The sequence below is a fragment of the Gopherus flavomarginatus genome, chromosome 22, assembly GCF_025201925.1.
Source record: "Gopherus flavomarginatus isolate rGopFla2 chromosome 22, rGopFla2.mat.asm, whole genome shotgun sequence".
NCBI lineage: Eukaryota > Metazoa > Chordata > Testudines > Testudinidae > Gopherus > Gopherus flavomarginatus.
Genome location: NC_066638.1, coordinates 10,373,386 through 10,387,576, shown reverse-complemented (window position 1 = coordinate 10,387,576; position 14,191 = coordinate 10,373,386). Strand labels below are relative to the sequence as shown.

General features: G+C 47.7%; 1 protein-coding gene across 2 annotated transcripts; it reads right to left on the bottom strand.

The window, feature by feature from the left end:
• Positions 1-1,446: 1,446 nt before the first annotated feature.
• On the bottom strand, positions 1,447-13,835 carry PIGV (phosphatidylinositol glycan anchor biosynthesis class V). Of its 2 annotated transcripts, XM_050932030.1 has the most exons (5): positions 13,756-13,803; positions 8,341-8,396; positions 8,099-8,259; positions 4,437-5,609; positions 1,447-2,026 (listed from the first exon to the last, which is right to left on the bottom strand). In XM_050932030.1, exons 3-5 carry the CDS (start codon positions 8,186-8,188, stop codon positions 1,715-1,717), a joined length of 1,575 nt encoding a protein of 524 aa, XP_050787987.1. In that variant the 5' UTR covers positions 8,189-8,259; positions 8,341-8,396; positions 13,756-13,803; the 3' UTR covers positions 1,447-1,714. The 2 variants fall into 2 exon arrangements, with proteins under 2 accessions (XP_050787987.1, XP_050787986.1); XM_050932029.1 differs by lacking the exon at positions 8,341-8,396 and having other exon boundaries at positions 13,756-13,835.
• Positions 13,836-14,191: the final 356 nt, after the last annotated feature.

Genomic DNA, 14,191 nt, shown 5'->3' with positions numbered 1-14,191 from the left:
GTCTCATTATCAGCTATGTTTGCCTCATTAGCCTACTGCTGTGTGGGATGTTAGGTATATTCCAGAATGCAGGTAAGTCTGTCCCTTCTGGAATTGAAGGGGTGACAACTGCCACCACCTCAGAGAAATCTTCCAAATTAATTTGCTGTTATGACCTGCTGCAAGCAGGATTTAAACCAAGGTGTCCAGCTACAAAAAGCTACTGTCAAAGGAGGAAAGGGAAAGAGAGAGAGAGAGAGAGTGTGTACGTACTATACTTACATACTGTAGAACCAGACGTCTCAGGGGACACCCAGAGTATGTCTACATGGCAAGCAGAAACCAGCAGCAGAGCCTGGGTCTACAGAATTGGGCTCAGAGAGCTCATGCTGCAGTGTTAAAGTAGCTGTATAGACATTCAGGCTCAGGTGGGAGCTTGGGCTCTGAAGTCATTTTGAGCACTGCAGCATGAGCCCTGAGTCTGTAGACCCAAGCTCTGACTGAGGGTATGTCTTCACTACAAAATTAGGTCGGCTTTACAGACTTACTGCCACGCCATTCTGCTTGCTGTGTAGATGTATCTCCAAAACCTTTATCTAATCAGAAGCTTGGATAGCTGGAGACTACCACATTTACAATTAGCTTATTCTGTTTAAGCTAAAAACAGTATATGCTTTACCCTTCTTTAGTGCCTTCTATAAAAGATCTTCACACAGTCATTAAACAAACTTCACAATCCTTTGGTGAGAGGGGGAAGTCGCACTGTCTGCATTTTGAGAGAGAGTAGAATCAGGGCATAAAGAGCAAGCGACTTCTAAGTCAACAGCAGAACTGGAAACAGGATTCAGACCTGAGTCCCTCTGCCCTGCTGTAACTAGAGGGCAACTCTCCCCTATTTAATGAAGTAAACAGGAACGTTTATTTCCTTTCCTCGATGTCCAACTTCCCCACAGTACTCTCCAAACTGTAGGCCCTATCACACTGACTCTCCTACCCACCCTAGGCAGTTCTCAAATTTCCCAAAGCTAGAGATGCCTTTTTATTTGGGGGGTGGGGGAAGTGACTCTCGTAAAGTCCACAAACTTTACTGACAACATTCAAACACTCTGATACACCCTTGTGAATTTCCACATGCCCTAGCTTGAGAACCTCTAACAACTTTCCCTAGGGACCTCTCTAGCCAACTCCTTTGTGACTTCACCTGTTCTCTATGATGCAGAAAGGGCTATGATGCTCAGGTGCTCCTACAGAAAGAGGAGCACACTAGGAAAGCTTCTCACTGAGAGCTAGAGGATGCTTCCTTGAGTTTCTCCACCACCTCAGAACCCCAATTTGTATTCTGCAGATAGACATGTCAACTATAACGTAACCTATAATCTTAAACAGGCCTATAACTCATTTCACTGGACAATTATTAATTATGGTAAAGACAGAAGACATAAGAATAAAAAGACAACCGCCACCCCAAAGAGTTTACAGATTAGATTTCAGCCATCATACAACCAGTAATGGTGAAAAATTGTAGGGGGAGAATGGAATGAGGAAGGATGAAGTTTACAGCAGTAAGAGCACAGAGTCATGTGCACATATTGAGGGCTCTGTATGTCGTTGGAAATAAAAACAAAGATAGTAGCATCAATTCACTTCTGTCAAGTTTAAAAAAGAGTTTCTATTCTGAGCAGTGATTCTGTTCCCATTAGCAGGTCCATCACAAACACATGTTCTCAAACTCTAACTATGTCCAAGGCAGGAAGTTGCAGTGTAGGATCAGCCCCAGCAGCCAGTAAGACAGGAAGTATCCCAGAATGCATTTGGTGAGCGGGGAACTTATTCTCCAGTTCAGCAGTAATTTCACGATGGGGTTTTCAGAAATCCCTTTTCTGAACGCTCCAGGAAAAGAGCTGCCTACACTGGGCTTCTCGGAGAGGGATGCTGCAGTCTGGATAGCAGCTCCTTCTTTCCACAGCAAAGGTTCATAGTCCTGAAGCAGATGAGCAGAGAACCAGTACAAGACTGGTGTAGATGAGCCTAGGAACCTGGTTACAACCTGAAAACAACAAGGGGGTGGGGGGAAAGCACATTAATTATGTGCCAGTGACTAAGTGACCCTGATTCTGAGGAATGAAAGGTGCAATCTATCTGCCTCAGACAAATTGGAGTGAAATACAGACCCACTTTATGGTGCTAGAAATTATTATTATAAAATAATATGAAATAAAAGCCTCTCAGCTCAGGGTTATGTTTATAACGATGTTGTGAAAGCAGGCAACTAACCTCCAGGTTACAGAAAAACACAGAAACAGTTTACTTGCCACAGCTCTGCAGAAATCTCTCCTAAAACCCCTAGAGGGCCCTATTCCTCAGCAGAGCTACTGCGAAGACTTGAATCTTGCTATCTTCCACAAGGAAAATGAGAGAGCCAAACCCTAAATAAGAAGACGACTATTTTACATTTATGAAGAGCCTTACACCTCAAAGGATCCCAAAGCACTTTACAAATTCTATGCATGCAGCATCACTAAAATGCAACCATCTCTGCGGATGACAGCAACAGCTAGCTGGTACACAGCACTCTGCAGAACAGTGTGGAGAGGGGAAACAATGGCCTAAAACAACTCCCTTTGCTCTTCTGGAAAGAAGTTAGTGCAATATAAGATATTACCTCACCCACTCTCTAACTCTCTAACACAGCAAACAACTTCTTGAAAGTGACAAGAACCCCGCCCCCACCCATATACTAAATTGAATGGCAGCAGTTTGTCTCCTGTGAAGAATAAAGGACTGAGTTAATCCTGTGGTTCCATGGCATCCTCTCTAGCATGTATGTCAGGGGTAGGCAAACTACAGCCCAGGGGCCACATCCAACCCTTCAGACGTTTTAATCCAGCCCTCGAGCTCCCACCGGGTAGCAGGGTCCAGAGCGTGCCCTGCTCCAGGGCTCCAGACAGGGAGCAAGGTCAGGCACTTACCCCGCTCTGCCCATGCCATGGCTTCACGCAGCTCCTGGAAGCATGTTCCTCCTCCAGCTCCTACACATAGGGGCAACCAGGGGGCTCCGCACACTGACCCTGCCCCAAGCGCCGCCTCCACGGCTCCCGTTAGCTGGGAACTGAGGCCAATGGGGCTGCGGACAGGGCAGCACGCGGAACTGCCTGGCCACGCCTCTGCATAGGAGACGGAGAAGGGACATGCTGCTGCTTCCAGGAGCTGCTTGAGGTAAGCACCACCTGGAGCCTGCACCTCTGACCCCTTCCCGCACCCTGACCTACTCCCACCATCTGAACCCCTAGGTCCCAGCCTGGAGCACCCTCCTGCACCCCCAACCCCTCATACCCAGCCCCACTCCAGAGCCCCCACTCCAGAGCCCTCACACACACACACCCCTGCACCCCAATCCCCTGCCTCAGCCTGGACCCCCCTCCTGCACTCTGAACTCCTCATTTCTGGCCCCATGCCAGAGCCCACACCCCCAACCAGAGCCCTCACCCCATCCTGCAACCCAACCCCAAATTTTGTGTGCATTCATGGCTTGTCAAACAATTTCCATATCCAGATGCGGCCCTCAGGCCAAAAAGTTTGCCCAACCCTGATGTATGTCCTGTAACCCTCCAGAACCCTGAAGGCTCTAGAGTAATTGGAGGGACAGACTACCAGCACATAGGAGGAATCCAGAGACATTCTCCACTAATCCCTGCCTGCTGAACACATGCAAACATTGACACCCATAGATCTGCTGGGGACCTGGCAGAACAATGTCAGAGACTGGAGAGGTTACTTAACAGGATTTCAAGTGAGAGAGGACAGACTCCAGAAGGAATCGTCCTGCTCATACATTGGGAGGCAGGGGAAAAGAGAGAGAGAGAGAGAACCTCCTCTACCTGAGTTTTTATTTAATGCTTCATGACCTGCATCTGGGGGTTCTGGAATCCCCAACTTTCTACTGCCACTAGCCACGTTTTAAGTAGTCTTGAAACACTTCAAGCAACTGGTACAAGGTTACAGAGCTTTTCACCTCCAGGTCACCAGTACAAGTCCAGCCCAACGCAGTAGTGACCCAAAGTCTTTACCCCCTGACAGCTGACTAGCAGCACTTTGCTGTCCCGGCGATAAGCATGTTAAAATACCATCTATTAGATAAGTGGCCAAAGTGAAACAAGCCGGTAGTTCCTACTGGACAAGTCTCCCCAACACACTTGACACCTAATGGGCCTCCTTTTGGGCAGTCTTAATGAAAGAAAAGGAACTAAATGGCCAGGGAAACTGAAGAATCATCCCTGACCTGGAAGTGGTTCCTACAGAGCAGGATGAGATGTGCTAAGAGAAGACTCTTGCACTGCCCCTGTCCTTGTGCTGTGGCTAGACAACTTCCATCTCCATGGCTGTCAATCTACCACCTCACCCCCAGCATTAAATTCCTTTAAAGACACCACTGCCATATGCTGCTTCAAATGTCTCACCTGCACATGCATGCAGAGGATTCCGAAGGCCAGAAGAGCCATGGCATGGACCATGTAAACGAAGACACTGGAGCAGCAAAATCCATCCATTGGCTTATCAGAGTCCTCTCCTTTCCTTGCTTCCTTCTTTCTTCTCACTAGGCCAAGCATTAAGCAGTATTGGGGATTTGCAGTGAGGTAGAACCAGGTGGCCCAAGAGCCCAGCACAGTAACCGGCACAGCTAGCAGGAAGTTGGGTACCTGTTTAAGCTCAAAGTACCTTAGAAAGCCCACATTCCAGTAAACATCTTGAATGTAAGAATAGACCACAGGGAGCCCCTGGGAGCACCACACAGGTTTCATCTCATTCATGGCTGCTAGACGATACCCCTTATCCACAGCCAGCTGCAATAGCGGCCTGGGAACTGCATGTTCAGAGCTGGCATCAGGATTGCAGAATCTCAAGTAGGCATAGGACTGAAACAAAGCAAAAGGGAAAAAGACCCCAGCAGATATCAGAACCACTGAAGCTGCAAATCGGAGGAGTCGTCTCCAGACCTGAGGCAGCTTCATTACAGTCCAGGCACCTGCCTGGAGTTGGAGGGCAAGGTCTTTACTCTGGGAATAGATGAGGAAGCCAGTGTTGATCACCCCGTTGGAGCGCACACCAGCAGCAAGGGAGAAGAGCAGTCCGCTGGTCCAGCTCTGCCCTTTCTCCAGCTGCAGCATGGCACTGAACACCAGGAAAGCAAACATGCTTTCTGAGTAAGCGGCTGTCATGAACACATTGGCGGGGGTGAGGCAGAAGAGGACAGCAGAGAGGAAGGCCATCCTGCGACATCGTAGCACCGCACACCCCAGCTCATAGAGGACAGCAGCTGCCAGGACTGAGAGGAGAGAATTTAAAAGCACCGCTGACAAGAGCAGGCGGCTCCGTAAACACAGCAGCCCTTGCAGGGGCCACAGTGTGACCTCTGCCATGGCTCGCACACTGAGGGGGTACACTGGGAAGAAGGCGAAGTTGTGCTCATACAGGTAGCCATGCTCAGCTATGAACAGGAAGTGCTCTGCATCCCAGTGTGATAAGCCCCCCAACAGCCATTCTGACAACCAGTCACAGAGACTGGGTTCTGACAGGCGGGGAGGAGAGAAGGCATCTGCTGCATGATCCGGGATCAAGAAGTTAAACAGGGCCTGGAAGAGAGAGGGAGAGAACTAAAATTAACCAAGCATCCTATGCGACTTCCCACACTGAAGACAGTCAAATGGAGTCCCAAGTAGGAGGAGGACTCCAGGGATTCCAAGTGTTAACTCCAAGAAGAAAGCATAAGTAGAAGTCAAGAAATGCAGGCTAAGGGTATGCTTACACTGCAAAGAAACCTATTAGCAGCTCAAGTTCAATGCCAGGCTCCCAATGGGTTTCAGCTCGAGATGGTAATCTGAGCTGACATGTCTTCGCTGCTCTTTTAGCCCAAGTTAGTGAATGTTGGTTAGCTATCCTGATTTAAAATACACTTTTTTTTTAGCAGCGTAGCATACCTTGAGTATCGGGAAAAGGTTCAAGATGGTAAGACCTATTAGACTACAACATATTTGGGTTTTCACGAGAGACTCACTTGTAACATTCAAATCTAGACCAGACAATGCTCTGGAAAATATGCAGGGAAAAATCCAAATCCTGCATTAACCTCTGTGGTGCAGGAGGTGGGAAATGGAGATGAATCAGCAGGTCTTTTCTTACTGTAATGGCTGTGATTCTGTAGCTAGCTATGAAGCACAGTTTACTCATTTCTACTCCAGAACAGCTCTAACGCTGTATGTACTAGTGAATGTACTATGATAGCACCTTCCATCTAAACCTCTCAAACTGCTTTACAATGACGTGCATCTGACGAAGTGAGTATTCACTCATGCTACAATATGTCTGTTAGTCTATATGGTGCCACAGGACTCTCTATTGCTTTTACAGATCCAGACTAACACGGCTACCCCTCTGATATTTTACAACGATTGTTTCACAACCTCCTCCCCCTCCACTGGTGAGATAGACATTTTGACCCCCACTTTATATATGGGGAAACTGAGGCACAGGGGGACGTCATACTTATGTCACACAGCAGGTTAATGCAGTGCCCAGGCCCCTTTTCCAGCCACTAGATCACACTCCCATTGTCTCTGCTGCTTAGCTTAGCATGCTGCTGTTGGAACTGACACAAAGGAGTCCCCTGACCTTCATATTAGAAAGGTGAATGCGACTCCCAACAAACTCCCTTTGTGAGTCTGCGGCATGGACCATGTTTTAACAGATGAGAGAAAAACAGAAAGCTCAAGAGGCTATGGTCTACATTTTAAAGCACTGTAATAACCAGCCAGATGAAAGTCATGCATCTGACTGAGCAGTCCTGAAGCTTCAAACGAGGAATTAGGGGTGTCCCTTGTACAATTATGTCAGTGTTGGTGCTAACAGGGGAAGGAGAACAGAAAAAAAAAAGGGAGGGGGAAGCTGCATTTAAACTGTAATTAAAAAAAATAAATGTTGATGCTTTACAGAGAAACCTACATTACTAGGAAACTGGCTGGCTTGACAGACCTTTTCATCTCACGTGGAGCCTTTCATCTCTCAGATGATTGCTCAAATCCAAACCAACCCAGTAGAGACCAAAAGTTGTTACTATCCGTTGGCTGTTTGGTGGTGCTAAATCTCTTTCGCAGTTAGACTGGTTTCACTTCACAAAAGCCAAAACTGCTGGGTTCCTTGTTGACAGTCTCAGCAGACACACTAAGGAATGAATGGGCCATGAGTAGGGCCCTACCAAATTCACGGTCATGAAAAATGCATCATGGACCATGAAATCTGGTATCCCCCCAGAAAATCTGGTCTTTTGTGTACTTTTATCCTATACTACACAAATTTCACAGGGGAAACCAGCGTTTCTCAAACTGGGGGGTCTCAACCCAAAAGAGGGTCTTTTTTTTTGCAAGGTTACTGTAGTGGAGTCACAGTATTGCCACCCTTCTGCACTGCCTTCAGAGCTGGGTGGCCGGTGAGCAGCAGCTGCTGGCCAGGTGCCCAGTTCTGAAGACAGTGCCCTGCAAGCAGCAGAAATGCAGAAGTAAGGGTGGCAATACCATACCATGCCATCCTTACTTCTGCACTGCTGCCTTCACAGTTAGGTCAGGACCCCATCAGTTACAACCCCATGAAATTTCAGATTTAAATATCTGAAATCATGAAATTTATAATTTTTAAAATCCTATCACTATGAAATTGACCAAAATGGACCATAAATTTGATAGAGCCCTAGCCATGAGCACGGAGATGTCCTCATGTCTAGAGATAGTGCCTCTAGGCTTGAGACTTGGGAATTGTTTGCGTGGGAAGATTGATGTACCTGTTTTGTGGATAAACAGGGGACTTCAGTCTACAGAAGTGTCAATACAGCCCCTTGCAACAGCAGTGAATTCACACAACATTTTTAATTTAAAAATAAATTAACCCTGTCAAACTTCTATTTGACAGCAAGATGACTTCCCAGATGCCGCTTGTAGGCCTCTGCAGGAGAAGTCCAATTACAATCAGGAAGATTGTGATAGCTCACAACACATCCTGCAGTACTGAAAAGGAAACTCTGAAGTAGTATATTACATTTAGTACAATGTCTTGTGTTCATTAGGAGACTTGCCTGGAGCACAAGTGTCAGGGCTCTGCAACACACTGCAAACCGGATGACCTCTCGAACATAGGGGTCTTTTCTATTCATCAGCTTCATCATGACTTTGGAAGTTGCCTCAGTGGGTCACTGCTGCTTTCGGCAGGGAAAATTCTCTCTCTGGCTTTTGAAACCTGAATTAAACACAGAGCTCAGGGACACAAAGAGGTATTGCAGGATTCAGCTATGTTTGTAAGTTACAGATCTTTACTTACTGGCCAACAGTACTTCCTTCCTAAACCTGAGGCTGTAAACTTGAAGAATGTTCCTTCTGGAAGAGACCATGGTTCAGGGGACACCGTAGAAGGGGAGTGGGTAAACTATGGCCCATGGGCCACATCCAGCTCACCCGCTGATTTAATCTAGCTCTCAAGCTCCTACTGGGGAGCAGGGTCTGGGGCTTGCCCTGCTCCCACGCTCCAGCCGGGGAGTAGGATACGCTCTGCGGGCACGTGCTATGACTTCCGGAAACAGTGGCATGCCCCCCCTCCGGCTCCTACATTTAGGGGCAGCCAGGGCACTCCGCACACTGTCACCCCAAGTGCCGCCCCCACAGCTCCCATTGGTCATCCTGTATTTGTTCTGGAGAAGCAGAAAACTTCAGCCTTTAGGTCTATGAAACCAACCCTTCCAACATCATTGAATTCACTGACAACATCATTGAATTCACTGACCGTTGCAAGGTGATGGCTAGCATCCCCTCTCAGTGTCTCACACCTACCACTTAAGCCCTCCACAGAACAAAGAAATCATTGTCCTGACCTATTTAGAGAGCTCTGTTCTCTCACTGCTCTTCTAATGCTCTGGACGGTGTTCCTGCTCACTAGAGTGAGGGCATCTGCTTGACTCAGGCAAATGACATATGCTAAGGGGACTCTTATCTCCCCCTACCTTAACTAGGGGATTTAAGCCAGTTTAACACACACCTTAGTATTCCGGGCTGACATTTCCGGAGCAGATATGACAGAGGTGGGCAAACTATGGCCTGGGGACGCATCCGGCCCTTCAGACGTTTTAATCTGGCCCTCAACCTCCCGTCGGGGAGCAGGGTCCAGGGTTTGTCCCACTCCGGTGCTCCAGCCAGGGAGCGGGGTCAGGGGTTAGCCCTGCTCCACAAAGCTCCTGGAAACAGCGGCATGTCCCTCCTCCGGCTCCTACATGTAGGGGCAGCCAGGGGGCTCTGTATGTTGCCCCCACAGCTCCCACTGGCCAGGAACCATGGCCAATGGGAGCTGCAGGGGCGGCGCCTGTGGACAGGGCAATGCGCAGAGCTGCTTGGCCATGCCTCTGTGTAGGAGCCAGAAGGGGGACATGCCACTGCATCTGGGAGCTGCTCCAACCCTGTGCCCCGCTCCAACCCTGTGCCCCAGTCCTGATCCCTCACCTGTCCTCCAAACTCCCCTCGGTCCCAGCCTGGAGCCCCCTCCTGTACCCCAAATCCCCTGCCCAGAGCCCCCTCCTGCACCCTAAACTCATTTCTGGCCCCACCCGAGCCCGCACCCCCTCCCGAGCCCCAACCCAATTTCATGAGCATTCATGGCCCATCATACAATTTCCATACCCAGATGTGGCCCTCGGGCCACAAAGTCTGCCCACTCCTGAGATATGATCAGAACAGACTCATGGCCATGGAAGGCAGCTAAGCAATCCAGATCTGCTACGCTGTTCTCTAGGGAGCTTTAGGATAACATGAGTCTTTCCTCAGCCCTCATAGCCCTTAATGCCTTCTTGCTTTGAGAAATGGTAGGTGCTAGGCTTCCTGTAGGTTCACACTCTGCTCTCCACTCTGTAATTTTACTGATTCAGCTTTCTATAATACACACAAAGAGTTCAAAGCACTTCACATACTTTCAGAAATTAGGTCTCAAAACACCTTGTGAGATAAAGTGGCATTATCTTCATTTCACAGATGGGCAGAAAGGAGAAAGAGAAGTAAAGTGACTCGCTCAAGGACACAGAGCAGGCCAGTGGCCAAACCAAGAATAAGAACCTAAATATGCTGAGTCTGAGTTCTAGGCTTTAACCATTAGCCCATGCTTCCTGTTTTCTCACGCACAAAACTTTTGGTTTTGCTCATATGCCTTTGTCCCTCCTAAATATTTACAGCAGCAAAGTAATAAACATGGGGAATATAATACCGAATCATGAAGTTATAATTTATTATGGAGGGGGATTTCAGCCTAGCTATACATTCTATTAAAGCACATTCACAGCTGTAAATCCTATTAAAGAACATAAGATATTTTTTGCCCCTAATGTTTATCACCACTTTGGATATTTAAAAAATCCTAAAATGAATTTGCCAAGAAGGTTCAAATAAATCCATAAGAAAAGGCTGTTTCTGGCAGCACACAGCACACCCTCTATCAGAAGGCAGCAAAGCCTAGAAAAAGCTGCAATCCACAACCACCATATTGACAGCGAACACAGTGTTGCATGGGTTTGGATGTCTTTACACAAAAAGCACCATCAAGTGTTGCTCACAGGACCACAAGAACACCAGGGTGGATAGAAAAGGGACACAAGGGGCAAAGGTAAAAAAAAAAAATCTTCATAGAAGAAAAGTCAAATCTTATGCAAAATTAAAGGTGAATTTTGATCAATGTTCAGTATTTCTAACCAGTTTCTTGGTTTTGTACAGGAAGTCCCTTTGCCTCACCCCATTATGCTATCAGTAAGGGTATGAACCTCAAACAGATGTTAGATAAATCATCAGGTAAATTAAAACAAATTATGAAAGGTCTATAAAATATGTAGTGATGACTGTCCACCACCAAGGGGCAGTACACTCTTACAACATTGGCACTTCCTCCCTCCACATACTATGGCAATCAGATTCTGGTTAGGTTATAAGATTCCTAATAGGAAATCCATTTCAGTGTACATATTGGAAACACTTTTAACACAATGATTTAGGCATCTCTCAGTATTTTTGCAATCTTCCTTCAGATTAAAGGGGCTCTTGAATTAAAAATGTATTTACAAGAAAGTGCTTCTCACCAACATCATAGATGAGTAAAACAATAGTAGAAATCCAATTTACTTTTTACCATTTATACTGCTTACTGTTTGCATTTATAATAGCTTGGATAATAGAGAGCCTAGTCATTTTCACATTTGCTTCTAGTCAGCTTCAGTTTCTGGTCCTCAGGCACAAGACTAAAATGTTTGGTTTTAGCCACTGTACAATTTATTTATTTAAAAAACATTTTTCATTCAAACTTTTTTAAAAAAGGGAACATTTCTATTGATCATAGTTTTCCTAAAAGCTTATTTGTGCAAAATTTATGCACTGGGTCAAAAATTAACATGATGCTGTCCCTGTATAATTAATTTGAAAGAACTGGACCACACCCAGAGTTGATTTAAAGGGTACAAATTCACTGAAGTCAAGAGAGTCGTACTGGCTTACAGGAGGTCTGAAAATGGTCCAATTAATCTTGCACACGATGGTATACTCTGATTATTTTACCCTTTTCTAAAGGCACATTTTGAAGTTTGTCTGGAAATACTACAGTACCTAACCACAATAAGAATTTAGACTCAAAAAAATCACTTCACAAGACTCACTTGTATCAAACAAAGTAACTTTTTTTTTTTTGTTCGTGGACTCAGACTCATTGCTTTGCTGCTTCTTTCAGATGGCTAAAACTGACAAAGCCTGCAGCTGGCATTTAAATTAAAATGATAAAAATGAAACAAAATTATTCCTCCTCACTTTGGAGATAAGTAAGTCCTGCAATTTGCAAAGACTCCAGCAGAGGTTAGATCACTGTGGAAGCCTGAATAGGAACATTTTTCAAGGTTGGAAGACAATTACTTAAATAGCTTGTGTGTTTATTAATGGATTAATATTAAACACCATAGACTCAAAAGGGCCTCAACCCCAAAACAGGACACTTCAAGTGTTTCCATTAAATATATTCACTTCTGTTGTTACAAGATTTCCTAGTAGGGCTGTAGACTAGAGAATGCTTCAGTATCTCATGATTTACTCCTAGGTCTCAGATGATGTGTTTGGGCAGGGAGAGCTCATCTTTTCACTCAACATTTTTTTTTAATTAACTGACCACTTTTTAAAAAGGATCAATTCGAATGCTGCCAACCCCAAGAATTAAAAAAAAATAATATCATGACACGCAACCCCAGCCCTTCCAAAAGTAGTTTTGTTTAAATGTCAGAAGATTTTTTGTTAAAAGTTAATCTCAGGGTCTGAGTCTAACTTCTGAACTCTTACTGGAAAGCCCCTAGCACTCATGTGTGCGAGTTTCCAGATGACCTTCAACCTGAGATGAACTCCTATTGCACATGTTTCACTTTCATTGTCAGATCTCCCTGCAGCTACAGAACACTCTGGGCATCCTCTCCTTCTAGGACTGAGAAGGTGGGGGAATCAGGGAACTGGTTTCCATTTAATTCACTCTATATAATTCACAGGTTGTCAAAGAACTGAAAAGGGACAAAAAACAGCAAAGCATTTTTGCGCTTGAATTTTTAGCACATTGAGAAGATAGTTATACAAATATTTGTACAAATATTTGTTGCGAGTTGTATTTAGGCTGCAGCCTAGGGTTAAAAACAAACATTTTTGTGCTGTGTCCACTAGAATTTACAGTCATGTTAGTTAAGATAACTAAAAATCCATGTGTGACCATATTCTCAGAGGTGGCTACAGAACATGAAGTACTTCATATCCTGGAGGAAAAGGGTAGGACATTTCAAAGAGTGGAGCTGTAGTTGCTTTCAGGCCTCAGAGCTGGCCTTATCCCTTTTCTCCCCTCCCCCACAGACCCCACACTAAGTTTTATGAGAGCTGCTTTCCCATGTGTCCAGGCCCACTCATTTGGAAGAATAATTTTAAAACAGATTGTGAAGTGTTCCACCTTGCAGACACATTCCTATTACCAAGGGATAGGGCAATGTGTCTGCTCCCAGAGTTGGGGGGCACGAAGTTCCCTCATTCAAAATGTCCCAGGGTAGGAAAGTCCCTACAGGGCTCTCTCCTCCCCACACAAACCCAGTGCTGGAAATGCGGGGGGAAAACAAGGTCTGGAGACAAGGAGGGATTAAGAGGTCTCTAATGAAGGGGAAGGAGTTGGTATAGGGAGACACAGGGGAAGCAGCAAACTGTGGGGCTAGAGGCAATGGGGTTCTGGGAAGGGAGGGGCCACGGGGCGAGTCTCTCTGGGGCTGGGGGCCATGAGGGGAGTCTCTCTGGGGCAGGGGTTGGGAGCTCTGGGTGGATAGGGGTCACGGGGCAAGGGCTGGGGGCCATGAGGGGAGTCTCTCTGGGGCAGGGGTTGGGAGCTCTGGGTGGATAGGGGTCACGGGGCAAGGGCTGGGGGCCATGAGGGGAGTCTCTCTGGGGCAGGGGTTGGGAGCTCTGTATGGGGAGGGAGCCATGGGGCGGGGGTTGGAGGCTCTGGGTGGGGAGGGGACCGGGAGGCCCTAGGGGGGCATGGGGCGGGAGGAGAGTCCGTGAGGCCCCCCCAGCAGTGAAAGGTCTGCGGGGCAGGGAGGGTCTCGGCGGGACAGTCCCCGCCCGGGGCTCCTGGCGCGAGGGGGTCGAGTCTAGGAGCTGCCCCCGCCCCCCGCTCTCAGGGGCTGCCAAGCCCCGGCCCCTCCCCCACCTGAGCACTCAGCGCAGGGCTCCCACTCCGACTCCATCCCGCCGCCCCCTCGCTTCCGCCTCGCCGCGAGCACTTCCGGGGGCACGCGGCTTTTGCGCCTGCGCCGTAGGATTCCGTGAAGCCGCCCACCCGGATCACGCGGGCGGCGTCCGCTGGGGAGGGCAGGCGCTGGCCCGCCTCTCTCCAGAGCGCGCGCGCGCGGGGCTGCGCCGCCTCCCCCACCCGCGGGGCCCCAGCGACCCCGCCACTGCCGCGCGCTGGGCGGGAGCGTCCGTGACTCAGCGCCAGCTCCGGGCCCCGCGAGCCCCCTCAGCAGCCACGAACTGGGGGGAGGGGAGGCAGCTGCCCCCCCTCCCCCGCGGAAAGGAGCCTGCCCTGGATCCCGGCCGCCACAGGAACCGGGAGGCCGTTCAAACCCGTCTCACTGCCACAAGCT

What these genes read in the sequence shown, in the direction of transcription:
- PIGV (XM_050932029.1), bottom strand. Translation starts at nt 8,188, where the DNA reads ATGATGAAGCTGATGAATAGAAAAGACCCCTATGTTCGAGAGGTCATC. An exon ending in CCCTGACACTTGTGCTCCAG is followed by an intron (nt 5,610 to 8,098) that starts GCAAGTCTCCTA and finishes TCTCTCTTCCAG; the next exon opens with GCCCTGTTTAACTTCTTGAT. An exon ending in TCCTCTGCATGCATGTGCAG is followed by an intron (nt 2,027 to 4,436) that starts GTGAGACATTTG and finishes TGTTGTTTTCAG; the next exon opens with GTTGTAACCAGGTTCCTAGG.